Below are 27988 nucleotides of genomic sequence, written 5' to 3' on the forward strand. Positions count from 1 at the left end.
GGACAGCACCTTAAAGTAAACAATGTTCACAAGGCCATCTGGACAAAACTGCAGGCAAAAATTAAAGCATAAGCATATGGAAAAGCAGATTTTTCTCTTCCCTTTAGCAGTACAGGATGACAAATGTCAAACCTAGATCTGTCCACGCTTCACTGTGCTATGCTTTGCAGCACCACCTGGCTCTCCTTGCACAGCCACCAAATATGGACAGCACTGCCACAGCGGACCGTATCTGCAGGGCAAACTCGATAAAAGCATTTCACTTCATGGTTAAATGGCAGCTTCACACAAGTAGCAAGGTTCCATTTGCTAAACCTTACATATAAATTATTTAAGGGAGGGAAACCAAAGCCAAAGCATCCAGCTTTGCGATAAGAGCTGGATGAATAAGCAATTATAAAACACAATAAATGAGAACCAGACATCCAATTGCCACAAAGCTGGATAATTAGTATAGGGATAAGGAGAAGTAGTAGTAAATAAAGAAAAGCCCTGTATGTTGTTACTGAAGTCTAGGAAATTCCTTTCATCCAGAGGGTTTTAATTACTGCCTCTTGACTTTTTAATAAATTTTACAAACACTATCCACGTGACATTTTACTAGGAGTTTTGTATCTGTGAAAAAGTCTTGACAGAAGAGTGCTGCTTTGCCATTACAAACATTATCTGCTGCCTCGCTTGTTCCACGCAGATATTTTTAAGGGCATATACAGAGCCAGAGGAGGGACAGCAGTTTTTAATTTAACTCTACTCAGTGTCCCCAGTTCAGTGATACATGACAGACAGGCCTGAAGCTGAATGTTTAGTTGACATGCGAAGGGTTGGTCAGTCTTAATAGAAGATGCTGGTAATGACTGTGATAGCTAATACTTCTACAGATTGGGGCTGGAGGGTCCTTCTGCAAGATTAACCCAAGGCTACAAGCATGTTATTAATCAAAAGGGTAATATGTAATTTTTTAAAGTGAATTTGCACTGGAATGTTTCATGGACTCTTGCCAACACAATCTTGCAATCCTGTAATGTTTTAACAGGGGTGCTTTTGGATATGAAAAATCACTTTTATGCCAGTATAGACACAACAAGGACCCCAGCAGAAGGATTCCATCGACATGGCTGTCATCTGCTGCTGCCCATGAGGGCCTTCTGCTCCTGGCCAAACACTATTTTGAGAAAATAAGTACTCCAAGCCATCCGGCTGCGTGCAGTAATACCTGTTACAAAGGACCTCGTTAATGTTAACAAGAGCAGGGCAAGTGAAAAGCACAAAAGGAATTAAATTTGTAGATTTATTTCATTCTGTAGTTCTCCATTACGTTTTTACAGAGTTGACATGGTGCCCCTCAACCTCTCTGCCCTTCTCAGGCACTGTGGACATCAGCCCCAGGCAAATACTTCAGCGTCTCTGACGGAGACTGTTCTGGGGCTCACACATTCAGACTACACCTCTCTGTCAGACTCCTGCTACAGTTTTGCTGTAGAGGTGGCCTTTCTATTCCAGTCACACAGGGAAAACTCTCACCCAAGTTGTGCCTTGGTCACCACAACCTTCTTTTCCCTCAACAAAGCATATCTGGTTGCAGAGACACCCTACCAGAGCGCTCTGCCAAGACCTGTTGCCCAGCTCTCCACCTGACTCATTACACCCTACTGACCCCCTCTTCCCTGGCACCAGCTTGGTGCCTGCCGCTGGTCCCACCATGACGTCCACCTCCAGCGCTCACTCCTTTGGCTCTCATACAGCTGCATTTGTGCTTAGGCGCAGCCTTCATGTTCAGCAAAGCTTCCCGACGTCACCCGGTGCTCCCCCATGCTAGCAATCCTCCTTCCCACCAGACCCAGAGGAAAGAGGACAGCAGTCAGAGTTGGCTCCTCTGCTACAGCTCTTGCTTGCAATTCACTCTTGTCTTGTCACTCTTTTCTTCAGCTTTTCTTTACCTACTTGCGCTCACCTGCAGTCTTGGCTCGCAAGCTCTCTGGAGGCCGTGAACATCGTTTTGTCCCACAGCTACACAGCACTGGCCTCGTGGGTATGTGACTTAACATTCCTAAGCCCAACATTAACATGGACAATGATTCGGACCATGAATCAGAGGAAGTCACAGGTGCTGACACGTCCTCTTGCAAAAGACGTTCAGAAAACTTATCACAGGCTTCCTATCACTTTGTTTTGTATTTCAAATATTTGCAAGTGCACATAGACTTCTGTACCAACCTTGCTGAAACTGAGCTGTGCCTGGGGGTGCAGATGGTATGCAAGCAAGAAGATAAATGACATCCAATTTTTCTTTCAGCTGGAGGAATAAGCATTTTTGCTCATCTTTTCAATGCAACTTTTTTTTTTTAATTAAAAATGAGCGTTCCAGGAATATGCACTTTTATTCCAAGGTCAAGCCTTTTCTATTGAATACAACACTGGTACTTCAGTCGAAGGTCTTCACAGTAAAAGCAAGGTTAATAGATTGCCTTTCTTTTACCAAGTTCTCATCATGCTGTATTATGAAATGCCACTAAATTGTCTGGCACACCTTTTTATTCAAAAAATTTAATTTTTTTTCTCAACACTGTACAACAATGGGAATCTAACCCTTAGAAAAACAGCATGGTTCTCTTCTGAAATGGTCACTAGCTCTACGTTTTAAAAGCCCGATTTCCCTCACAGCGTTACAATCCTATCACATTAAATACTACAAACTGCAATTTTATTTTTCTCATTCTGCCAGAATGTTACAAACTAAAAAGCACATCTGCAGAGTGTGAAAAAGCAAGCTTTTGACTTGCAAGTACGTACATGGACATGAAAGGGAAGAACCCATGGATAAAAATGACATAATGTCTAAAAAATTTTTGCCAATGATTCAGTTTTCATTTCCTTGCAACATGTGTAATTAACAGCAGCCCCTAACAAGTAAGTAAACTTGAAAGAAAATTTATGACCGATAACGGAAATGTCTTTTTGCTGAAGCGTGTCTCAGATTTGGAGAATCAACATGTTCTGCTTTATTTTGCTAGTTAATTTTCTTTTTAAGCAGCTAGAATGGACTTGTATGACTTCAAGCTCCAAATTACATATAGTGAAAATCAGTTATGGAAGAATAAAATTATTTTTGTCAGTGCAATCCTTTGTCAACTCCTAATATCCACAGACAAATACAAACCCAAAAAGTTATTCACCAGACTATTTGTTTTCCATACAAGTTAACACCTATTACTTGTACTGTAAAATGATATGTTTTTAATCTTTGTTTTACATCAGTTATATCCACTAAAATAGAAATCAAGTTTCTAACTTTCACCTACTGGCAAATCTGGGCACATGAACTTACTAGCAAAATCTCATTCCTCTGCTTGACCTTCCCAACAATAAATTTAACTACAAGATTTGAAAATAAATATTATTCCTTCCCATTCTGTTGCCACACAAACCAATTTAATTAACTGCTCTATTAAAAAAAATTGAGTGTGCAACCTTATGTCTCCACCGACATCTAATTTGGCTTTTGTAAAGGAAAATACACATAATATTCACTTTCAAGACTGCAAAACAATTTATTTTCTCCAGCAAATGAGCAGACACGCAGATTGCAATGTCTCAGCATGGTTTCTGTGTACTACATGTGCATTATGTCCATGTGAAGCTCACAAGTGTGCCACACGGACAATACTGCACCTGCCTTTCTGTGAAAATCATCATGGCCTGCTAACCTTTTCCACAAAACAAATTTCTGGGTGGTACACCCTAGAAAGCAATCTTGCTTTATACTTCCATCTTGTGCCCAACATGACCTCTTAACCAAGCAGACTCCTTTAAAAAAAAAAAAAAGAGGAGAAAAAAAAAGGCAGACATTGCTGGGTACAAGAAACCATAGGATCAGATGCGAAAATCACACAGCTGCAAGCATTCTTTTGGGAACCCAGCACTGGGATTTATCTCAATCGCTTAATGTAATTACAAAACTCAGTCATGTAGTAGTAATGTAATTTGCACATTTTTACAGCTGAAGTGAAGTTGAATCTTTATGAGAGGCTGAGTGAAAAGCAGGGATCCTGCTGCCACACTATTCCACCACATTAGTACCAAATGACAAGCATTTTGCTTTTGTTTATTTTCCAAGATGCATTAATTAGGAAATCTATATAACCCTCCCTTACATGTTTAAGCTGATTACTTTATCTTTAAATGACTCCTGCACTTTTGTAACCAAAAAAAAAAAACCTAGCAGCCCTCATCTGTTACTTATATCCATGTTCCTACTGCATTTCTGCAGAAATTTCTACACAATGCCCTTTGAATTTTAATAATGCACCATGCCAACCAGTTGTTACAACAGAAAGAAATTCAGACGTAAGATGAATTGTTGTTACAGTGCCACATTCTGATATGAAAATTAAGTATCTTCACTTTGGCTGCTTTTTAAGGAAGAAACAGAAACGAAATGAGGAAAAAAGAACAAGACTGATTTTTAAGTGGGAAATATGAATTATTAATTTCCAGTTCTACTCTAGTTGTTTCTGAGAAGTTATTCTTCACTTAATTAAAATTAGTTTATTTTTATTATGGGTGAATATGCAAAATAAATTTTAAAAAAGTAAGCAACTCAGAATTTAAAGGATGACAGTTACACTGAAAATATCACTGTTAAATGAAATAAAATGCTACACTTAAAAAATAAAAGATAACTTGTCAACAGTAGAATTAATTTTCACTGTTATACTTTATGACCTTTGTTTTGTAGGCAAGAACATGAATTACACTTTGATTTCAGATTTTTTTTTTAATCCTTAAATCCTTAAAGGCAGTCTAACTTTGAAAAAAAAATCTTAAGTTACATTTCTTTAGGGGAAGTACCAAGTGTGTCAGCCCAAGTATTTGACATAAAACAGAAAAGGCATTGCTGTTACATTGATCAAAGTGAAACAAGAATGCCAGTCCTGCTTGGGAATTCCCTCTCACACATACCACTTACTTATCAATACACGGCTGTTTCCCAGCCTCTTCCAGCAAGCAGCCTGGCCCAAAGCAACAGGCCATGCCAGGCAAACAGCTTTTTCCTCTTTTCCTTGCCACTTAAGAAAACCCAACAAATCATCTTTGGGCCAACGTACCCAGAGCTCTCAAGAACAGGATCCAAACTGCCCAGCACAGCCATGCTCTCTGCCACGTGGAGAGGGTCACTGACTTCTGCTTTTAAAACGTTACTGGAAGTACACACACATGCTTGCTTTTTGCATGAAACAGGCTTGCACGTGAGCCTTAGCCCCTTCCCAGCATGGAGCAGGAGACATGACAGCCCTGCAGGAGCAACCTCCGCGCGCTGAGACCTCCTGCTGCCGAGGCAGCCATGCTGCAAGGCTTGCGCATGACTTCCTTAGCTTTGAAGGATGCCAGCGCGTCTATTCGCTCGCTCACAATCAGGCACATTCGTGAACTGGAAGGATGAAGCGTAACTGTGCAGACCAGTAACACAGTCCAAGACACTGGGAAATCAGTCCATCACCAATTTAAAACTGCCCTGTACCTCCCACCGCCTTGCAGGAGGACCCTTGTGCTGCCCACAACACGCCACTCGCCTGACGTCACCATTGCTGCCCAACTCCACCTTTTACGTCACTGTCGTGAACCTCCTTTTGCAAGGCACCAAAGCAAGCAGGGCCAACTCAGTGCACTGCTACCACAAAATGCACGACCGCAAACTGAAGCTGGATGAGAGCTAGTCTTTCATTTCAATGCCTGCTTTCAGAAACTGAAGGGAAAACTAGTTTAACTAAAATAAGGGGAAAAAAGAAAAAAAAAAAAAAGGAAAAAAAAAAGGTTTATGCCCTAAACAGAAACAATAGAATTTTGTTTCCAGTTATAGAAAAGAGTTTCGAGTTTTATCAGGCAAATACTTAAATGAAATTATGCGTTTTCAAAACAGAGTATCAATATGAAACACAAATACATATGCAGCAGAAATATATTCTGCCCTGCTCCACTATACATATCTAATTTTTAAAAAATCCCGGGCCTAGTTTAAGCTTACTTTTCCTGAGTTAGTTTGGAATTTTGATTGCTTAATTCAAGAGATTTCACAAAAAACTTCTAAGCACCACACTGAAAACTTTAGATAATTTGAAGATTTATAAATTAAGAATCTAAACATGAAGCACAGAGTCATATCATTCTGAAATTCTTAACCAGCAGTACAAAACCAGAATGAAACTGTTTCCATTAAATTAACTGAAACAAACATTACAGCATTTTCATCTGCAAGCAAGCTATAACATCCATTTATTATACGTAAACTTGAAACTGAGGCTGTGAACAGAAGTGAAATCACATACTGTATTTTCACTGCTCCAAGCAAAAAAATGCAAAAAGTAGCAATCAATTTATTACAAATGAGTAATTTAACATACCACTTGTGACTAGATCAAAATATAAAATATGTGCTTCTGAGTGGCCCTTCATTTTTCTTCTCAAAAAATATGTAACACCTATTAAAACCAGTAGGATTTATGTGCATGCAGCTAGAGGAATACCTAGTGTAATTCAGTAAAGCAATTCTTTTCCATTCTTACTTCTAACCAGTTGATTACCTCTGCTAATAACTGCAACCAATTGTTTCAAAAGTTTAAGCAAGCTGGTTTTTTGTGAAGAAAATCTGGAATCCAATGTATTCTTTAAGTCACAAGCCAGAAATGCTGCTGAGTGTGTTACAGTAGGGATGAATAACATCAATATTATCAAGAACAGACCGTTGAGGGCCACATGTACAAAGTTTTATCTACTGTTACATATATTGAGAAGATCTACTAGGCTCCTAACATAAGGAAATAATTTAATGCTATTTTCTATTAATAGCAGTGAGCATTCTATCAATTAAAGCCCAATAACATAAATGAACAGAAAGCATTACATCCAACAACAGAGTACTAGAAGATCCACTTAAACAATTTTAATTAACTGTAAAAAACAAATTTAAATCAGAAACAAATCTAAGATGTGACACATCCGTACTAGGAAAACTCAATTCTTTTATGCTTCTATATAGTTTTTATGCATTAATTTATACGGCATCTTATTTAAGGTAACATCTTCTCTGCAATAAACTTTCTTCATTAAAGACAAGATTTGGAAAAACTGTCCTATAATGCCAAAAATGTTTTTAAAATGTAATCATACTGTACAAAAAAAAAGAAATTATGTTTTTGCAGGCATCACTTGCTCTAGTAATTGTGCAATTACAAACTGTATCATACTCATGTCGTACATAGTTTTTTAACTGTACATTTAACATGACTCAAAATCTGAAATGCTCATTTTTAGACACAGTACATTACAGACATCTCCAGATAAAACTATTTGTGTAAACTTACTTGGTTCAGCCCTGGAACCATGTTTCTGAAGGAAGTCAACTATCTGAGCCAAAACCTTTTTGTTGCAATGTGTTGACAGCTCTTCATCACACTCGTAACACCTAAACAAAAGAAGAAATGAACTGGAATTCAGGACATCTGGATGCACCTCCCATCTCTAACAAACCTCTTTAACAACCTTATGTAAATTACTTAAGCTCTAGGTTACAATTTTTCATACTAAAAAAAGGAATAAAATTTAATTCCCTCATCCCATATACGCTCTTCTATAGATCAGCCCCATTTCACTGAGATAGTTACAGATTTAAATAATCAGTTTACAGTCCTGCGAATAATCACACACAAACAAGCAGGAAGGACAAACTCCTATAACCAGCCAACTCTCTACAGAGCAAAATGGACTCAAACTCCTACCTTGGTATTGATTTGTGACCCCTCTGAGAATCCTAAGAACCAAGCCATTTTCCCTCCAGAAAGCCTGCCTTCCCTCTACATAAAGTATTCATTTTATCTGTCAGAATCATTCCTTTACCATGAGAAGACGCAGCTTTAAGTTACGAGTAGTTCTTATACGCAAGCATACGCGAACACCTGCATACTCACTCTTACCATATGATCCATGTGCTGAGGTTGATAACAATGCAATGAGGTTCTGTGCGTGCTGTTTGGAAGTGTTTCAGAGAATGCTGGCCTTCCGAGTTCTTACTACATCCCTAGAAATAGAAACATCAACACAGTAAAGGAAAGAAAGGGAAGTAGGAAGACACTATATTATTAGTAAATAAACTGCAAAAACTTTACTTTTCAAAATTAGACAGATAGCTATAGTGCCCTAAATACTCATTTAGCTTTCTCAAGGATTGAGAGCGTTTAATATTCTTTATAATCCAGTATTATAAAGGTATCAATAAACTTTTTTTATTTAAATAAACACATTTTCTTTTTACTAATAAAGGAAAACCAATGACAACACAAAACTAAAATCTCATCTTTTCTGTTTGGAAAAATCAGTTAAAAGTATAGAAAATCATTAAGTTTGTCTTAACTTAATAAATAATTCCCAGCTTTTGAATAAGTATTGAACAAGTATCAATAGACATTCAATTATGCCATTCACAAAAGTAAGAATTCTCAAAAAAAAAATGTTAATTAAATGACTATGTAGCATTTTAGACCACAGAGGATCAAGGAAAGGACAGCATAGGTAACCCTCACTGTTGAAGAATGCCAAGTGCATTCCAGACAGCAAATACAGAAGGCACATAAATTGGTTTTGTACTAAAAAGCAACTCAGAACACACCATTTATGTACAGCAACTTCAAGAGAAAGCATTTGCAATTTTTCAAGTATCTATAGAGTGGGACTTAGAAGATTCAGGACCGGTCTCTGAACCAGTTTTGGAGGCTATTAACAGCATAAACATGAAAAAGCACGCAGATTTACCTCCTTTTAAAAGCCCACCTTAACCACAATTTTTCAGAGAGAAGCTATGTGAGTCCTCCTCAGATCCATTTATCTACCTTCTGAAGCGCGATAACAGCACAGTTCTTTGTAAAATTAAACCTGTTCAGATAACACTGGTAGGAGCTGGCTTCTGTCCTTACTATAGCGAGACCTACTGAAAGTCTAAGAAAACTGTGAAATGCTTTGTTGAGGCAACTATTAGCTGAACCAAGTGTGACACGACCTGTAAACTGAATTGTTCTGTATCAGGCTTTACTCCACCCACAGGACAGAAACCTACACAAACCCTTGGGGTCAGAACCTGCCATTTTAAACTCTGAGGCTATGGTTTGACGTTATAACTGATCCAATCTACTGGCTAGCTGGCTCAAAAAACAGTATTCTCACTCCTGCACAGTCCTTTCTCCCTGGTTTCAATCAAATCTAGCAATTGAACGTCAATACTTCAAGTTGATTCAGCAATATACATATCCATTTTTTCATTCACTTGTATTTGCAGGATCTTCTCCCAGATGAGCTAGCTGAACGGATGCATTTTGCAACCACACAGTTCCTGGAGCCAATTCTCCGTAAGTGGCAACAGCATGCAGACAAAGAACAGAGAAAAGGCAGGAGCATCACTTACTACTTGTGATGCTGAACCGTACCATAACACATCAAGCTAACCCAAAACACTGCTGAAAACCAGACAAGAAGAATGTAAGGCCACATCCCACTCCACTGAAGCAGCTGAAGCATGGACTCTCACAACTAAGCAGTTACATCACACTCTTTCACTGAAGGTTCCATACTGGTCATAGCCTTTAGAAAAATCAGGGCCTATCCACCTCTATGAATTTCCAACGTATGCTTACCTGAGAGCCACATTTGAGACACAGACATATGTCCGAAGGTGCCACAGGCTCACCATCACTTATCCGCCTCTCCTTCAGACATTCTGCACATATTGACCAAACGCTTTGAGCCACTGCTCTCTTCACCTGATGCACATCCACTGCTTGGCTCACATGCTGGCAGGTTAAGCCTAGAGAACATGACACATACTCACTTTCATCCATTAAAAATAAAACCTATGAAAGAGAGCACGTGTACACTAAAGGGGCAGTCTTCAATGAATTCAGCATTAGGAAAAAAAAGGGCAAAGAACTAAAATAGGAAAAATCAGTCAGCTGCTCCCCATATACTGAATTTTATGAAGCACCCATTTCAGTCTTTCTATAATGAAAATCTTTTCAAGTCAATAAACAGGACCTCTTAAAAACAGATAAACTATTTTGTACAAAAGTACAAGGACTATTTCCGTACTAAATTCATTCCCCTGGGGTTTTTTGGTGGGAGGGTATCAACAGAAAATACTAAACAAATCTATTTTTGCATATAACAACACAGGCAGTTGACCTCCTTTCCCATCCATAAAGACAGATTTCCAAATATCCATGCATCCTTAATACAACTGCCCATTCTGAACATGAATATCCACCACCATCTTTTTAGTAACAGGGAGCCCACAACAGGACACAGTACTCCAGATGCTGAAAAGATGGGAAGAATCACGTACCTTGGCCTGCACTCTAGGTACTACAGTCCAGCACACAGGTACAAGCCACACCACTTGCTTTTATTCAGCGTGTGCACTATGACCCCCAGGACCTCTTCTGCAAAGCTGCTTTCAAGCCACTGATTCCCACCCTGTGATTGCAAGTGGTTATTTTGGCCCAGGTGCCAAACTTGCCACTTGCCTTTGTTGAACTCCGTGAAGGTTCTGCCAGCCCTATTTTCCAGCCAGTCTAGTCACTTCCAATGGCAGACCAGCTGCTCTCCTCAATTTGTCGTCATGAAGATGACAGACCATAGCCTCACAATGACATCAGCCAGCTCTCTCAGCACCTTCGGATGCATCCCATCTGATCCTACAGACTTCTGCATGCCTAGTTTGCTTAACAACTCAGGGCTTAAGGCTCAGGAGCCAAGGAGGACCGAGCACAGAGCTTACATGTGAAGACAGAGGCAAAGGAAAGATTGAGCTCCTCAGCCTTTTTCCATGTCCCTAGGTCCCCTGCCCCCTCAAGCAGCAGGTCTGCACTCACCTTCACCTTCATTTTACTGTCACAGTATCCATACAAGCCCATCTTACTCTTCACACTCCTCATCAGATTCCACTCTGAGCCTGGTTTACCTAATCCCACTCCTGCACACTCAGGGCTCCCACAAGGGCAGCCCAAACCTGCTTCCACCCTCTCTGCCCCTCCTTTTGCCTCTGAGCTCTGTCAGAAACTTCCCATTCAGCCAGGCAGCCTCCTGCCATGCATGTTTGACCTTCCACACACTGGAAAGGACCATTCTCCTGCTCTGAAGAGGCTGTCGCTGGAGATCAACCAACTTTCCAGCCCTTCAGGGCAGTCATGTGGTGTAACAACCGATCATGTCATAAACACCTAACTGGGGATATTTCCGCTAGAAATCCAAAAAAGAAAAGTATTTCATGGTACTGCTGATTTGTGGTTTTCATCAGTCAGTACAGAAGTTATTAGCCCTCATCCTCAGAGCTAAACACCTAACATATTTACCTGAAATATCATCTGAAGAGTCTTCATCCTGCGGCCTGTTAGGCCTTTTGCTTCTCTTTGGTTTCTCAGGGTTGGCTCTTGATGGATCTTTCACCCGCATCTGTTACTTACTGGGAAAGAGAAACAGGGGTTGCTTTATTGTCTAAGCGCTTTATCAAATGTAGTGAGTTTGAACTCTAAAAGCATGAGATCAAATCACACGTTCAAACCTCACAAACACAGTTTTAGGCTTTGTCTAATGTCAGCTATTGTGTAACAAGGAGTATGAACGTGTCAGGAATTAACTCTTACGAATGCAGCAAGATCAGTTAGTTATATTACATGACGTTATAAATTGTATCTGTAGCTACAGGGGACACACACTTCCAGGCAGTAGTGTTAAATATTTGAGATACCGAGATTTTCTTTACTTTTGTTGTTGTAAATTACTACAGAGCTCCAGCCATACCTTACCAGAAAAACATTATTAAAATAAAAGCTTCTCTTCCTTAACATATCTCCCTTAGGAAAGGTTTCCGTCGTCACTTACCCTTGCACATTCCCTAAAAGCTTTTGTGCCATTTCAAACACTTTAATAAAATACAAAGTATTCAAAATCTCATGAAAGCATCCTGTCCTACAAGTGAGGCTAGAACTGGAGTGCGAGCTGACCCCTCTATTAAATATCAGAGAACCCATACAGATGAAATCTCTCATAGGAAATTTGGGTCATTAATCAAGGAGTCCTATAAGAAACAGAATTAAAGAATAAGTATTTGCCACTAAACTTTAAAAAAAAAAAATCCTCAGAGATTTCAGCACACCAGTCATTTAAGCAAAATCCACATGTGAATTCACGGAAGGAGTGTAGCTGTGCATCGCACAAACAGCTTCTGAGGCTTAGTTTACAGGTTGTGTTTTAATGATGTGCTTCATAAAAACAAATTTATGTTTTTGTATACAGAGCATACGAATAAGAGTCGAATATTCATACATTGCAAACCTGTGAGCCATTCTGTTTTGAAAAAAAATGGCATCTTGTTGTGTACCACATACAAGTTAATAACAACACCTGAGCTACCAGTACCAAACATTTTCAACGGCGCTACCTGATTTATGGATAGGAAACCTCTAAAATGCCTTACATTTGGGAATAGCAAAAGATATATATTTGCTACAGATCAAGTATATAAGTTTGCCAAAGTTTAAAAAGTTTGTCTATCTAAGTTTTTATATCTTCTCTGTATATGCATTTAGACCTTTGTACTACTGAAGCTCTGTGAGACACGGGAATTGACCTGTATATTGAACTCAGTATTCCCTCTCCTTTCTTATTAAGCCAAACAACAGAACAGTCATCAATACTGATATTAGAACACCACCTCACTGGTATCTGAACAGCCCTCACCGAAGCGAAGCAGGCAATCAGTACCTCAGAGCTTCTGTTCCAGGCTCCTACAGAGCTGGACAGACGTCCCTGCACATGCCACACATACTGTTAGTGCTGGAAGTTTTCTGCATGAACATATCAATTAGAGGTTTACTTTGGACAAGTCAAATTTCTGTAGAGTATAAAGAAACCTCTACTCTCTGCTTCCTTGCATCAATGGCTTCGTGTCTCCTCAACCTTTCAAAATGCACTTCATTTTTTCCAGATTGCTACATTTACATAGCAATCAGTTTATGCCACATTAAATACCATGATGTTCTTAAATTATAGATTTCAAAACTTCCTGTACTTAAGGGTATAAAGCTTCAAATGTTTTGACATGCAAGTGAACACCACCACTGAATTAATCTTTGCTGATTTTCTAGGTTCGTAATTCATGTTCATACAGTAAGAAAGATTCAAATATTCAACAAATTTTAGCTTGCCTAACATACATCAACAGCCACACATCACAGCATCTTTAGAACAGGCAAAGGTGCTTCAGACCCAAACTTCAACTGCGTATTTCTGCCTTGGCATCTTATCGTATTTATCCAAGGCTGATGTGAAACTACTTATCGCCACTTGTCATGCTGCGACTTAACTGAGCACGAGATTCACTGAGACATTCATGAAGCAGTAAGGCCAATACAGCTCCTGTTAGAAAACCCATGATTTTACACAAAATTATGTAAAAAGTCAATAGCAAAGACAGCAAAAATGTCCTCCCTAAAGGAACACAGTTGTGTTTAGCTTATTCAACATTGACACAAACGATCTACGAGTTCACTTCAGCATAACAATTTTTATGTCTTTGGACAGATTATGTAAGACTGTCCAAAGCACAGATTTCACCCAAATGAAAGTCATGTTCATATCAGTAGATTTTGAGAGCTTGGATAACTTCATGAAGTGACAATCATGGGCCCAACCAGATGAAACTCAAGCAAGTCATTACCACCTGTGAAATTCTGTGTCCCATAGGCCAGGTGATATGATCCGGATCGGGGCATGCACAGCCCACCACTCAACCTACTGCCTAGCATCCTTCAGGGCAGGTAGACAGCTGGTACCAACAATGACTGAAAACGTGCATTTCTAGCCCAGCACAATCAACCTGGCATTAGAAATTAATGCTGGCGTAAGAAGCTGGCATTCACACTGCAGTTTGGGAACCCAGTGAGCAACCCGGAGACTTTTCAGTTTTCTTTCAGTAAGAGCAGGCAGAACAAAAGGTAACACGGACCATTAGATTAATCAGTTTTCATGAACACACATATAGACAGGCATCCATCAGACAATGTTTACTGACCTGTGAGCTCTTGGAAAAGCCACAGCATATCAAGGACCTAGACAGCCGGGGTTTGTGCCTCATTTTGAAAAGCATATAAGTGGGATAAAAGAGTAAGAGCAACAAACTACTCAGCAAGCATCTACAATGCAAGTAGCGCAGTATATATGCAGTACTCTTTGCCCTTTTCCAATATATTTGGGGACAGAAAACATTACAAGTAAAAGATTTCATTTAACAATTAAAAACATGATCAGAATTTCAAAATCAAAATATTTATAACAGGAATTTGATTATTATATTTAATAGAGATAAACAAGGAAGAAACCTAAGGTGCTTCAGAAATTACTCAGGAATATTTCAATTTACGGGAAATAAAAGATTGTGATTTTATTGGAATGAAAACCCTGAACAAACATAGACCCAAGAAAGGATAAAATAGAGCTAAGACTGTAAGATAAGCAAGAGAGAAATTCTCTAGGTTTCTGTTGACCATAGGCACAAGCCATTTAGGACAAGCAGGCAGAGGAGAAATTAACAATTCACACATAATGAACATGATACACCGTAGATTAAAAACTGTGGCAATGTTCCCATGATTTCCCTCTTTCCAACCCATTCTCCTATTTTTTAGTATGTTCAATTAATAATTTGTGGCGACAGCCACCAACTGTGGAGTGTCCTAAAGGAGACAGGTCTCTCTCTTCCCCTGTGTAGAATGAATCCTTGCTTGGAAGTTTCTTTTTGTGATGGAAAAACAAATACGTTAAGTTTTTCATTTTGTATGCCCAAAACCAACTCACAGTGTAAATGATACTTGACTAATGAATCTGACAAAAATCAAAAAACCCTTATTTTTTGTAGCAGGAAAAGCTCAGCTCAGAGGTTATGTTAGCTCTACCCTGATCTCTACTTGGCACTCAGCAAAAATCTTAAGTAGAAATTACGCAGTTTCACAGAGAAAAAAAAAAACTAAAAATAGAAAGAGCTAAATCTCTTCCTTTCGAGCAATTATTTCACACAAAACTAAGAACTAATCCTTGCCAAACGTGTTCAGATTCTTTGAGCTCAGCATACAAGGGTTTGCAATGTAATCATTATCACTTGCCATTCTCAGTTTACTTTTTACTTCTTAAAAGACTCCTAATGCCAGTTTGCCTACAAAAAGCTGGTGAAGATCAAAAGCTCCTCATTACAACTGCTCGTTTCCACCTTTCTAGAAAGAACACGCCACTTCAAAGACAGCAGAATGATCTGCCTACCTAATTTTAAAAGTTTCACATTTGATAAAGTGCCAAAAATCAATGTGCTAAATTTGTTAAGTTAAATCTAAGGTATGCCTAGCCTATTTTACGTGTGAGGCATGCCTGAAATAGTTTGTATATAAACAGCATTAATATTTCTAATACTATGTACCCTCTTCATAAAGTATATATTTAGAAACTAAAAAGAGCTGGATGTAAAGTCTAAAATAAATAATTGTTATTTTTTAAATTTTATATTTTGCTGGAACTCAGTAGAGCTAGGACCAATAAAAAATACAAGGCTAGTGTGAACTAGAATTCACTTCTCTTTTGGGGAAGGAAAGAAAAACAACAACAAACAAAACTCAAACCAAAACCGAACAGGTCACTCCTCTTCACAGCATCTTTTTGCAAGAGAGGTGGAGGAGCAAACCATGTCTTCACTGTCTAGACTCACCAAAACCCTACTCCCGTCTTATCACCTTGCACTCCTTAGAGGTTGAGTCCATCTTCCTACCATGTCTACAGCTCACTTGCTAAATTTTGAAATGTGCCACCTCAGTGACTTTTCCCATGCTGTAGCTTCACTGTCATGCTTATAAGAAACCCGAACCAGATCACGCATGTTTTAGAGAAATAACCTGCTGTGCCAACTACTACCATATCACTGCTTCCTTCTGCCAAGATCCACTTTTTTCCCTCCTTTTATAATTAGGGTGCCAGCTCTTTCAGGCAAGTGCTACATTTTCATTCTTAACTGTGTAATACCAATCGCAGCATCTTTTCTGATTCTTGATTAACCAGGACGATTACACTTGCATTACTAGAATGCAAACAAGATAAAAATGGTGTAATAACCACCAGCCCATCTAAGCATACTTACCCTATGAAATACAGACAAGTGAGTCTACAGATAGTCTCTAGGTACTCTTTTGGATACGGGCAAAACTGTCCCAGTTGTATCAGTTACAGACAAGTAACTGTGAAACAGTATTGTTAATTATTTCATCAGTGAGCATCTGAATTCAAGGAAGCTGGGGCAAATACATTTACCTTGATCTCTCAATCTGAAGTATACTAAATTCCAGCTGTCTCACCACTTGCAGCCAAACTTTCAACACAAATTTATACCATTTTAAGTTGCTAATGCAAAAAAAAACCCTGCATCACACTGAAAAGGCATAGCATGCACTGCATACAGTGAAAAATTCGCACTTTCATGTAACTTAACAGAACTGTCCTGCTATCAACAGTGGCCTAGCACCAAAGCAAGGGGCCGAGGAACAGCGCAGATAGGCAGATTAAGTCCAAAGGCCAAGATGCTCCGTAGCACATCTGTGAAGGGTCTTTATGAGCTTCCAGGTAACTGTCAGAGTACAGAAAGAAGAGCCTTGTATGGGTCAGTAATGCCAGATCCTCTGCAGAACTGCTACATGTTTTGATAGAAGCTGCAAGTTGATATATTTTGGACGTCTGTTCTGAGCATTACCTGTGGCATTTTGGCTTGCTTGCCGCTAGATCAGATGTCACCCAATCAGAGCAAAAAGTGCATCCATCACAGTTAGCAACCAGGCAGTGTCACCCATCAGCGGGCCAGGAGGCTCAGCGCTCTGACAGCCACCGAAACCTTTGCGGCAAACAAGCCCCCACTGCCTGCTAGAGCAGTAAAAGGACCAGAACTGCTGACTGGTAGTGGCAGCAACACTTCTTCCCCTGGAAAATGTCATCTGAAATTCTGGAAGTGTCATCTCCAAGATTTCCTAGCCCAAAGGCACATCACACATCCTACACCATCACTGGAGCTCAAACGCCAATCCTGACATTATATTGCAGTCCTAAAAGGGTGAGACACTGATGTACTTTTTGCGCAAGGAGTGACACAGAGCCTTCGGACCACTGGATGCAACTTTCCAAGTGACAGTAAAAATCCCACAGGATTTCCCACTTTTATTAATCCTTTTTATCCAGCCGCCCATGCTAAACATGGTCGGTCAACGTTCGCGTTTGCATCCTGCACAATCCCTCTCAGATTTCCTACTGAAACCCACTTGCCACAGGAAAATTACTTCTTAGAGTGAACAGAAACCAGATGTGTCCAGAAAGAAGAGTGAAAAGACCATGTAACCGGGTTTATGACTAAAGTAAATCAAAGGATTAGGTGGGTAAAAGGAGTAGTATTTTGATGACACATTTTTGCTAGTATCTTACAGCAAAGGTCCTAGGGAAAATTTCAGGGATACCTGTCAATATCCAACCTCACAAAGCAAACTGCAGCTTTTGCTTATGTACTCTATCCCACTTTAAATGTATTTTTAAAAAAAATATGTACACACCAAGATGAAAAAACATCTGGGTAGATGCATTCATGCTCTAACACAGATTTTCCTACAAATTCACTCTTTAAAAAGCAAAACACTTAAGCACCATAAAAAGAGACATGGCTTATAACTAATGATGTTGGCCCACAAGTGAAAACTTTGTATGTGAAAAAGCAGTCAGAGGACACATCTGACATTATGTACTCACGTGATATGAACACCAGTGTAACAGCGCCATCACCACAGAAAATCTGAGGGTGGAACAAGTGAAACAGCTGGAGAACAACCAGTGAACTCACAGTATCTTGGGAGGATAACCACATGAACAAGAACTGGGAAAGAAGTGGTCCAAGACATTGTAAGAGAACATGAAGGACAATATGAGCAAAGGCTGAACTTCAGAGAAATGCTAATTCTGTGAACTCCAAAAAAAAAAAAAAAAGAATAACTGCGGTTGCAGCACCGTGTGTGAGATGGCAGGCTGAAGCCCACACAAGCTAATACGTTAAGCTGAGACTCGTGTTGTTCCCCTGCCTGAAGGGCTGCATCGGAGCAGATGAACGAAGACAACGGCTGCGCATAACTTCCCATCTGCTCTGGAAGGGTGTTGTGGGAGTCAGCTAAAACCGTAAATGACTATGGAAAACTAGTCTGAGCTCTCTGAAAGTCAAAGTCTTGCCGCCAAGAGCAAAAAATTTCATTCCATTTTCTTCCTCCACAAAACTGCCCCACTTTGTTTTGATGTCACATGTAAAGTAGAACAACTTGTCCTTGATCTACGACTGATGCTCACAGCAGGACCCGCGAGACGCTAGTTGCACTTCTGTGAATCTCACAGAAACAAAACTACAGAGCGCCAGTTCTTCAATATTTCATGAAGAAACCTGACAAAATATTTACAATCGTAGTACACGGCAGAGCACTTTCACAAAGGCATGTTCCGCTATCAATCTGGCACATATTCATGCTGCTATTATGTTTCCATTTAAAAATCTGGAAGATGAGAGCGGAAAGAATTCTTTAAACATGACTCTGCTTTATATGTCTGCATGAGAGGGTTATTTAATCGAATTGGGAAATACTTGTAGCTAAAGACAACACACAACAAGAATACAGTGCTACTCCTGGAGTTACTGCCATCTGCTTCTATGTTCTTGACATCTTATTTTATTCTTCTGCATCTGTGTTTAATATACCATTGTGCGCATCCAGTTTAACCATGTGAGCAGCAACATATCTATACCAAGGGCAGGATGAAGTCCTAAAGCAAAGGATATCAACAGCGAAAGACCAAACAAAGTTCTGAAAAAAAAAACAGGAATCGGAGAACCAGAATATTAACTCCAACACAAGGCGCAGAGTTGCAGTTATGGATCTAAAATACCATGTCTCCGATTAACAGAGAGGATCGTCACCAGGCTGTCGTCTAATCACCAGGCACGTACCGGCCTGCATTCGCTGCAAACTAAACTTCAGGTAGCGGAGCGCCAGGGCCGCGGCCACACGCACCACCTGCTAAAACACTTGGTGTGGGGAGCCGGCAGCCTGCGCTCCAGCGGCCGCGCAGCAGTGGCAGCAGGCCGGCGGTGGCATTACCAGGCCGGCATATGCCACGCTGTCGGAGCGGGGCAGAAATAATCACGCCAGCCTCGTGACACGGAGCCATGAGACCATTCTGTAACTGCAGTCGCCTGCTAACTTGCCTAATGCAAAGCGAACGGAGCTTATGTTCAAACCCGACCAAAGGCGATGCTACCGACTCTCTCTAATTTAGCAGACCGAGAAACTTACTGCAGGTCACGGAGACGGGCCAGTGCTGCTATTTTCATGTCACGGTGGGGTTAACCTGTTTCAGGCCGACAGCGGACGGTCGGCACCAGCAGCCGATCCCCGGCTACCCGAAACGCGCCCACGCCAGCCGTGCTGGGCCACCGGCTCAGGGGAGCGGGGTAGCCGCGCCGGACAGGGCAGCGCCGGACAGGGCAGCGCCGGGCAGGGCAGGGTAGAGCAGGACAGGGCTGCTCCGGCCGCCCCCGGGATGCGACTCGGCAGGCCGCGGGCTCGGCCGCCGCCGTAGCGGGGCGGATAGCCCCGGCCCGGCCAGCCCCGGCCCGGCCAGGCTCGGCTCGGCTAGGCTCGGCTAGGCTCGGCCCTCCGCTGCTCCCCCGGCTCGGGTCCGCCCGCCGCGTCCCCCGTGCCCCCCGAGCTAGGCCGGCGGCCTCCCTCCCTCCCTCTCCCTCCCTCCCCTCCCGGCCCCGAGCGCCCCGCACTCACGGCGCGGCGGGCAGCAGGCAGACAGGCAGGCGGGCGCGGCGTCAGGAAGCGGCGGAGGAAGCTGGGCCGCAGCCAGGGCCGCTCCGCTCCGCCCGGCGCGGCCCGCCCCCGCCCCCGGCCGCACCGCGCCGCTCCCCGCTAGAGCCTCAGCCCGGATGGCTCCCCGCGCGCCCCGGGGCGGCGGGCGGGCTGTCCCCGGCGCCCTGCGGGCCGGGGCGGGCAGCGTGGAGGGCGGGTGGCGCCGGTGCGAGGGCACAGTGCGGCTCCCGGGCGGGCGGGTCGGTGGGGAAGCGCTGCCCCGAGCTGCCCGGCCGGGCCCGCTGAGCAGCGGCAGGCCTGGCCGCAGGGCACCGGGGGAATCCAGGCGAAGAAGGGAAGGGTGTGCGAAGGAAGGGAGACGCGATGGGCTTACCTGGATTTGGCGGGGTCTTGCTGAAAGACCCGACGATACTGCACTGCATGCGGGGGCAAGCTAATGGGTTGCCTGCACACAGGGCTGCGGGTAGTCATACCCGGAGGTTACACAGAAGGGTCCGGGCCCTGCGTGGATTTTCAAGGTAGCCACCGTGAGAGGGACGGGACGGAGATCAGAATGAAAGGTGTACATCCCATCTGAGGGATGGGCAGAGTAAAGAGTGTCCAGCACGTGAGGGAGGAGCTAGGAGAAACTGGGATTGAGATTAAACCTGGCATGAGACTGGACAGTAAGGGGGGCTTTAATTGGACATAAGGCAGATCTGAATTAAGGACTGAGAGATAGCGGTTTTATTGGAATAAGATTATCCAGCGATAAGGCATAGAGAAAATGGGCCAGAAGGCTGTGCTGCCATTCAGTGAGACCTGGACAGGCTAGAGAGCTGGGCTGAGGAGAAACTCATGAAATTCAACAAAAGCAAGTGCAAGGTCCTGCACCTGGGAGGAACAACCCCATGAACCAGTACAGGTTGGGGACTGACCTGCTGGAAAGCGGCTCTGTTGAGAAGGACCTTGGAGTGCTGGCGGACAGCAAGCTGACCATGAGCCAGCAATGTGCCCTTGTGGCTAAGAAGGCCAACGGTATCCTGGGATGCATTAAGAGGAGTGTGGCCAGCAGGTCAAGGGAGGTTATCCTCCCCCTATGTTCTGCCCTACCGTGTGCAGTTTTGGGCCCCCAGGTCAAGAGGGACAGGGAACTATGGGAAAGAGTCCAGCAGAGAGCTACCAAGATGATTAGGGGACTGGAGCATCTCCCTTTTGAGGAAAGGCCGAGAGACCTGAGTTTGTTCAGCCTGGAGAAGAGAAGACTGAGGGGGGATCTCATCAATGCTTATAAATAGCTAAAGGGTAGGTGTCAAGAGGATGGGACTGGACTCTCTTCAGTGATGCCCAATGCCAGGACAAGGGGCAATGGGCACGAGTTGGAACACAGGAAGTTCCACCTGAATATGAGGAAAAACTTCTTTCCTGTGAGGGTGCCAGAGCACTGGAACAGGCTGCCCAGAGAAGTTGTGGAGTCTCCCTCCCTGGTGATGTTCAAAACCCGCCTGGATGTGTTCCTGTGCCCCCTGCTCTAGGTGTCTCTGGTGAAGCGGGGGGTTGGACACGGTGATCTCCTGAGGTCCCTTCCAACCCCTACCATTCTGTGATTCTGTGAAAGGGTGAAGTTGCTGTGGCACCTTTCAAAAATCAAGGGGGAGGCAAACAAAAGAGGTGGAAAAGATGAAGCGAGAACATATTCCCCAAAGAAAATGGTTTGAATTCTGTGCAGAGAGTGAGGACAGCAGCCTTTATGCATAGGTTCCCGTTGTGTCAGAAAAAATGGGATATAAATTTGAGTTGCATGTTAGGAAAACAGATGTGTCGCAGAAATCAGCCAGGTCCCCAGCTTTCCTCCAGAAGCACTCAACAATGCAAAAGCTGATCTGAAGAAAGCCAATGTTGAGATTGAATTGTGTCTGGGGTTTGGTAATGACAGAAAATGAAGGGTCAAGGGCAAAGAAGAAAGAAACACGAAGAGCATCAGCAGTCAGAGGCATGAAAGAAAGAGAAATCAGACAGGGAAGGCCAAAAGCAAATAGTATAGCACAGTGAAGAACACTATCGGAAGGCTGAAAAGTTTGTGGGGGAAAAAAACCCAGATGATAGTCAGAAAAAGAAGATGCAGTAACAAAAAAATCAGAAAGGCAGTAAGACTTGATGAAAGCCTAGATCCATGAACCGTTTCTTCAATCAACAAAGGCTTCAGTCAAATGAGAAGATGAGGTAAATTATACTTCAAAAGAGAATTTCTAGAAGTGGTGTATTCTACCTGTACCTTGTTGAAAATGGAAAACGCATAAAACTTCAACTCATATATAGATATACTGCTTCAAAGAGACAATTTGCAAATGCCTGTTGAGGAGGCCATATGGAGAGGCTGCCAGAAGGGCAGCTAGTGAACCAGTTATATGTGCCAGGTTCAATTTGTCACACTTTATAGTACCAAGAAATATTTTGTTCTCATTTTGAGAAGGAAAACTCTCTTTAGTAAAGATTCGACAACATACTCCTCACAATGCATCTTCTACAAAGTGGAAAGATTCAGCATGCCTGCCTTTAAAGACTGGAACTGCTGGTATGTAATATAGCTACAAAGGTATGTAATAACTACGGAGTACTGATTTAAAACATGTTGAACAGAGCGACCCTCCTTTCTCCACTTAAAACACATCTTGGCCATCAGTACTTGGGGCTGTAAGACTGACAGCTTTTGAAACCAAAGCGTATCGAAACTAGAGATGCGGTTATTACCCTTGGATCACAGCTCCTGGGGCTGTAAGGGGACAGTGGCAAGGGTGAGAGCAGTGCAGGCCAGTGCTAAAATCACCTTTTCACAAGTGTAACGCTGAGGGGGGTTTTTCTGGAATTACTTTGGATTCGGCACAAAATTCCTCATCCCTGTTCAGACTCCCAGCCATTGGTACTTTAAGGCTTCTCAACAGCTTGGCTCAGTTGTGGAGATTACCTGGCCCAGGGAAAGCAGCAGTTGCTGGATGTACCAAAAGGGAGGGCAGCAGCCGCCTAACCCAACCGGCCCCCTGGTGCTGGCAGGTGCCATGAGGGCAGCGGGCAGCTTGCCTACGGCTTACCCACCCCAACCCCTCAGTGTTTTATAACTCTGACAAAATCCAGGCCTTCCCTGAAGCAGGGGGATGCCCTCGCTGGCCACACGCAATGCCAAGATGTAAGCTCATCGGATGCGAACATGCAAATATTTTAATGGCATCGAGTTATAAATGGTTGGAAATCAGAGGGATTCACAAGGGGAAGGAAAAAAAAAAACCAAACCCCAAACTGATTGTTTTTAACCCAGCCTGACAACCCTGGCGGTGCTCCCCGAGCAGGCCAGCGCCGCATCGCGGCCTCCGGGCCCCTGCTTTAAGGAGAAGGCGGCACCTCCCGGGGAGGTGGCAGGGGCGGGAGGCGGGCGGAGAGGGCCCGGCTCGGGTCGGCCCAGCGACCGCCATTTTGGGAGGCGGGCTGATGGGGTCCGGCAGCTGGGGCTGGTGGCGGGCGGCGCGGGTCCTGCGGGCGGCCGGCGGCGGCTGGTGGCGGCCGGCGGCGCCAGGTGAGGCGGGGAGGCGGGCGGAGTAAGGGTTGCCGGCGTGGCTGTTAGGCGTTATTAGGGGCGATGGCCTCCCCCGAGAGGTTGGGGGCTTATGCTGGGCTGACGGGCTGCACCGCTCTCTGCCTCCTACCTGCCAGGTCCTGGGGCGGTGGGTGCTACCGGCCGCCACCTCTGCGCTGGTGGGCTGCCAAGCCTTTCCTACCAAGAGCTCAAAGACTTGAAGAAGACCAATGTCCTCCACATAGACGTGCGGGAGAGATGGGAGATTGACAGGTTTGGAAAAATCCCAGCATCCATCAACATACCCTGTAAGTTATTAATGCTGCTCTGTGGAGACATTGGGTGTTCCCCTTTGCTTGATGGTCAAGTCTGCGGACAAGTGGTGGCGACTTGAGCAAAGAGGAGCTGTGCTAGACAGCTGCTAGTATGGTGTGAGGCTAAACTCTTCCTCCAGAGAAATTAGCAGGCCTCCAGTGTGAGCCTGTTTGTAGATGAAGAATAAACAAGATGTTTTTCTTCTGTATTTCCCAGTGGGTGAATTAGTGGAAGCTCTACAAATGGACCCAACGGAGTTCAAGAAGCAGTACAATGAAAAGATGCCATCCAAGTCAGACCCTGTGGTTTTCTCCTGTTTGGCAGGAACAAGAAGTAAACAAGCACTCGGTTTTGCCACTTCCTTGGGTTTCAGCAGGTATGATCTGTGCGTGTAAGGACAGGATTACTGTGGCCTCCCCCATGAAGCAGAACTTGTACTTAGCTTCTTGTGGGCAAGGGTAGAAATTCAAATGTGGAATATAAACAAAACTACTGATATTAGACACCTCCTCTTGTCTCCAAAGAGCCTTGAAAGGCACCATTGGGTGTTCCAGCAAAGTGAGGTGTGAAACAATTCCTCAGCGGCTCTGCACATGTGCTGCAGGTGACACCATCTGCTACAAGACCATGCTGGTACTGGAGGGCCCTTCTGCCCCTTAGGGCTCCCTCACCGAGACGTTGCTTCCTGATACAGCTTCATAAGCACTAGCCCTGAGACACAGGATGATTGGAAGGGTGGAGAACTGCTCACTTTGGTAGAAGTACAATCTTATATTAGTTTTATGAAGCCACACCCTTTGTTAAATTGCAGTTCTACCTGTACAGTTCACTGTTGACAAAGTATGCCTTCACTTTCAGTAAAGCAGTGGATTATTTGCCAAGAATAAAGCAGTGAAGGTAATAGCTAAAAAGACAATGAGATTAAAAGCAAAAGCAGCATTTGGTTGGCAGAATTGTTACACCCTTACCAGAAGGTGCCTCGTTCACTTGAAGACTGCAGATAGAATTTTAAAAATGGGGTGTTTGCTCATGTTTTCACTGAACTGCAGTTTACAAACTGGAATATGCCTGCTAATTATAGTCAGAAGTATGGAATCACGTTCTTGTTTTATAAATACATTGTTTTAATAAGCACAAAATATCCTCCATTACCATTTCGTGCTGCCTAATTGAAGGAGCCGGTATTGTTTTGCACAGTGGGTTTTTGTTTTCCAGAGTTTAGTTTTGTGCAGGCTTATGTCAGAGCTCTAGAGAGCACGTAGGTTTGCAAGGAAGTAAAGACCAGTGTGCTGCGTTTATCTGATGACCTCTGAAGTAACAGACATAGTAACATGTATATCTCCCACTGCAGTGAGTCTGTTCTCTCTTTTTTTAAAAAAAAAGTGGCAAACTGTCATTGATCTGGCTGCTGCTACTTGGTTTATGTTTGATCTCCAGCATTGTGTCATTTAGAAGAAAAGACTTACAGAACACACTGCATGGAAGCAGGCAGTATTAGAGTACAAAGAATGTTGATCTGGCTCATTGAAGCTAGGTACAAGTGTGTTCAATTGCAGAGAATTTCTGCATCAGATTTTTTTCTCTGCTTTTCTTGGTTTGGGTTGGGTTTGGGGTTTTTTTTTTTGCTGTGTCCTCTTAGATACCTTTTTGAAGAAGAGACCTTTTTTAACATCGTATCTTCTTCATATTTTCAGAGTTCAGCAATATTCTGGTGGCTTTGAGGATTGGGTAAAACATGAACCTCCAGAGAAAAAATGAAGATGACTACCCCAACCCTTGCCCCATCAAGGCTCCAGGAGGGTTGGTGGGTTTTAGCATTCAAACTACGTGCATTCCACTCCCAGAATACAGCCCACTCCTGTTTTCTTGTGTAAATGGACATTCACCTTCAAATAGCTGTGCAAATCAATTGCTTGGTTTAAATCATATCTGAAGATTATGACATGAACAAAGGATGTTAAATTTATTCAACCTTTACTGGGCTATGTTTTTTGGTGAAATTATGTGAAGAGGACCTAAGTGCTTATTGCATTTACTAAGATTTTTGTGTGATGTAGTTTATGACTGTTTAATGATGATATGACAAATAAAATTATCGTTTCCCAAATAACTATGCTGGGTAGTTTGTTTAGAATAGGTAAACTGCAGATATACTAATGGAATTGGGGTAACTGCCCTAAGCACAGACTTACACTTGTTGTGTAGCTGGAGATTTAAAACAGTTGCTGTCTGATTGGAGAGTACAATTTTTTAGGTTTGTACTATGTGATTGTAAGGCCAAAACTTAACTACTTGTCAGAAAATACAAAGGGAAACTGACCTGATGCTAGAATACTCACTGTTCAAAATGTCATGTGATTCCTTAATTTAAAAGTATATCCATTTTTATATGCAGATCTGCTCCTGAGCACAAAATGCTATAGTGCTCAGTCAACAAATTCTCTCCCCATAGCAGCTCAGTATCAAGTGAGAACTTGCCTATATTTCAAGGTGTTATTACAGAGATGTCATCATTTTAGGCTGGAAAATTTGAGGTGTCCAAGGAACTCCCTTAACGTTTATGTACGTTAATTTGCATGTCTTAGACTTTATAGGTGGGGAGGGGATGGGTCAGTTTGTTTTTTAAAGTCTAAGACTGACCCATCCCCTCCCCACCTATAAATTTGCAGAGACATAATTTTAAGGATTTTTTTGTTTGTACTTTAATACTGTTAGCAGTTCAGGGGAGCTAGCAAAAGTTAATTGCTTTGGCCTCTAGAAATGTTAAGTCCTAGCACAGAAGTTCAGGACCCTGCGGGATGTCTGGAAAAAGGAATTAAAATTTCTGGTTCTGCTCTATTGGTATTGCAGGCAATATGCACTCACCCTACAGCTCTTCCATTCTGACAGCACAGTCTGCGTGGGAAGAGGACCTAAAAATGTACCCTCTCAAGTTTAGAGAACAGAAAAGAAAAAGTAACTAATCTTACTAGGTTTTAATTTCTAAGAAGTCCTGCAGTCTCTCTGGAGCCAGAGATGGTGGACAGCAGAGATGCTGTCCACCAACACCTGGGAGTGCTGGTGGACAGCAAGTTGACCCTGAGCCAGCAACGTCCCCTTGTGACCAAGAAGGCCAACGGTATCCTGGGGTGCATTAAGAGGAGTGTGGCCAGCAGGTTGAGAGAGGTTATCCTCCCCCTCTATTCCACCCTAGTGAGACCACATTTGGAGTGCTGTGTGCAGTTTTGGGCTCCCCAGGTCAAGAGGGACAAGGAACTATGGGAAAGAGTCCAGCAGAGAGCTACAAAGGTGATCAGGGCACTGGAGCATCTCTCTTATGAGGAAAGGCTGAGAGACCTGGGTTTGTTCAGCCTGGAGAAGAGAAGACTGAGGGGGGATCTCATCAATGCTTATAAATAGCTAAAGGGTAGGTGTCAAGAGGATGGGACTGGACTCTTCTCAGTGGTGCCCAATGCCAGGACAAGGGGCAATGGGCACGAGTTGGAACACAGGAAGTTCCACCTGAATATGAGGAAAACCTTCTTTCCTGTGAGGGTGCCAGAGCACTGGAACAGGCTGCCCAGAGAGGTTGTGGAGTCTCCTTCCCTGGCGATGTTCAAAACCCACCTGGATGTGTTCCTGTGCCCCCTGCTCTAGGTGTCTCTGCTCAAGCAGGGGCGTTGGACAAGAGGATCTCTAGAGCTCCCTTCCAACCCCAACCATTCTGTGATTCTGTGATTTGTTTCTAGAGAACTCCCATAGCTGGCACAGCCAGCTGTGTTCACTGTGCTTCCCTGACTGTGTATCTTGGGGGTTTCTATTCTCTTGTCTTTGCTAATAATTAGAGACCCTGTAGTGTATCTGTCATAATCGTAATTAGTGCATTTTTATTCGAAGTATCATTGACTTTTTAGCTGTCTTAATGCTATACTTTATTTCCAAAATACTGGTTTGTTTAACTGATGAATTAATGGGAATAAGATGAAATTAAAATGCCACGATGAGTATGGGTGTTACCCTATTGTGGTCAATTGCTCTGCAATTCTCACTATCTTACTCTTGTAAAGGTCTTTTTCAGACCGCATCAGGAGTAACAGATGCCAAGAGTTGTGTTGGATTTAGCCAAATTCTATGATCTATTAATTTTGCCTGTTTAACATGACCTAGACTACCAGTTTCACAA

The 27988-nt window shown here is 42.9% G+C and overlaps 2 protein-coding genes across 9 annotated transcripts in view; one reads left to right on the forward strand and one right to left on the reverse strand.

Moving 5' to 3' along the window:
• USP45 (ubiquitin specific peptidase 45) overlaps positions 1 to 20537 on the reverse strand; it is a 58807-nt gene extending 38270 nt beyond the window's left edge. For 3 of the 8 annotated variants that reach the window (XM_075087336.1, XM_075087332.1, XM_075087338.1), the window contains exons 1-5: positions 19926 to 20120; positions 11391 to 11500; positions 9678 to 9847; positions 7968 to 8071; positions 7359 to 7459 (exon numbers count right to left, since the gene is read on the reverse strand). In XM_075087336.1, the coding sequence (XP_074943437.1) occupies positions 7359 to 7459; positions 7968 to 8071; positions 9678 to 9847; positions 11391 to 11490 (475 nt within the window). In that variant the 5' untranslated portion in view covers positions 11491 to 11500; positions 19926 to 20120. Of the gene's footprint in view, positions 1 to 7358; positions 7460 to 7967; positions 8072 to 9677; positions 9848 to 11390; positions 11501 to 19442; positions 19606 to 19925; positions 20122 to 20337 lie in introns of those variants that run through there. The other 5 variants (XR_012659597.1, XM_075087333.1, XM_075087334.1 and 2 more) reach the window with 5 other exon arrangements.
• A 2851-nt stretch (positions 20538 to 23388) lies between these two features.
• Positions 23389 to 25936, forward strand: TSTD1 (thiosulfate sulfurtransferase like domain containing 1). Its single transcript, XM_075087341.1, has 4 exons — positions 23389 to 23511; positions 23649 to 23819; positions 24043 to 24202; positions 25521 to 25936. Exons 1-4 carry the CDS (start codon positions 23427 to 23429, stop codon positions 25582 to 25584), a joined length of 480 nt encoding a protein of 159 aa, XP_074943442.1. The 5' UTR covers positions 23389 to 23426; the 3' UTR covers positions 25585 to 25936.
• The last annotated feature ends 2052 nt before the right edge of the window (positions 25937 to 27988 follow it).

This window comes from Phalacrocorax aristotelis, chromosome 3 (assembly GCF_949628215.1).
Source record: "Phalacrocorax aristotelis chromosome 3, bGulAri2.1, whole genome shotgun sequence".
NCBI lineage: Eukaryota > Metazoa > Chordata > Aves > Suliformes > Phalacrocoracidae > Phalacrocorax > Phalacrocorax aristotelis.

Bases quoted from the DNA above. Each gene is read 5' to 3' on its own strand.
- TSTD1 (XM_075087341.1), top strand. From the start codon at position 23,427: ATGGGGTCCGGCAGCTGGGGCTGGTGGCGGGCGGCGCGGGTCCTGCGG. The intron at 23,512-23,648 runs GTGAGGCGGGGA...CCTACCTGCCAG, and splicing joins GTGGCGGCCGGCGGCGCCAG to GTCCTGGGGCGGTGGGTGCT. The intron at 24,203-25,520 runs GTATGATCTGTG...TCATATTTTCAG, and splicing joins ACTTCCTTGGGTTTCAGCAG to AGTTCAGCAATATTCTGGTG.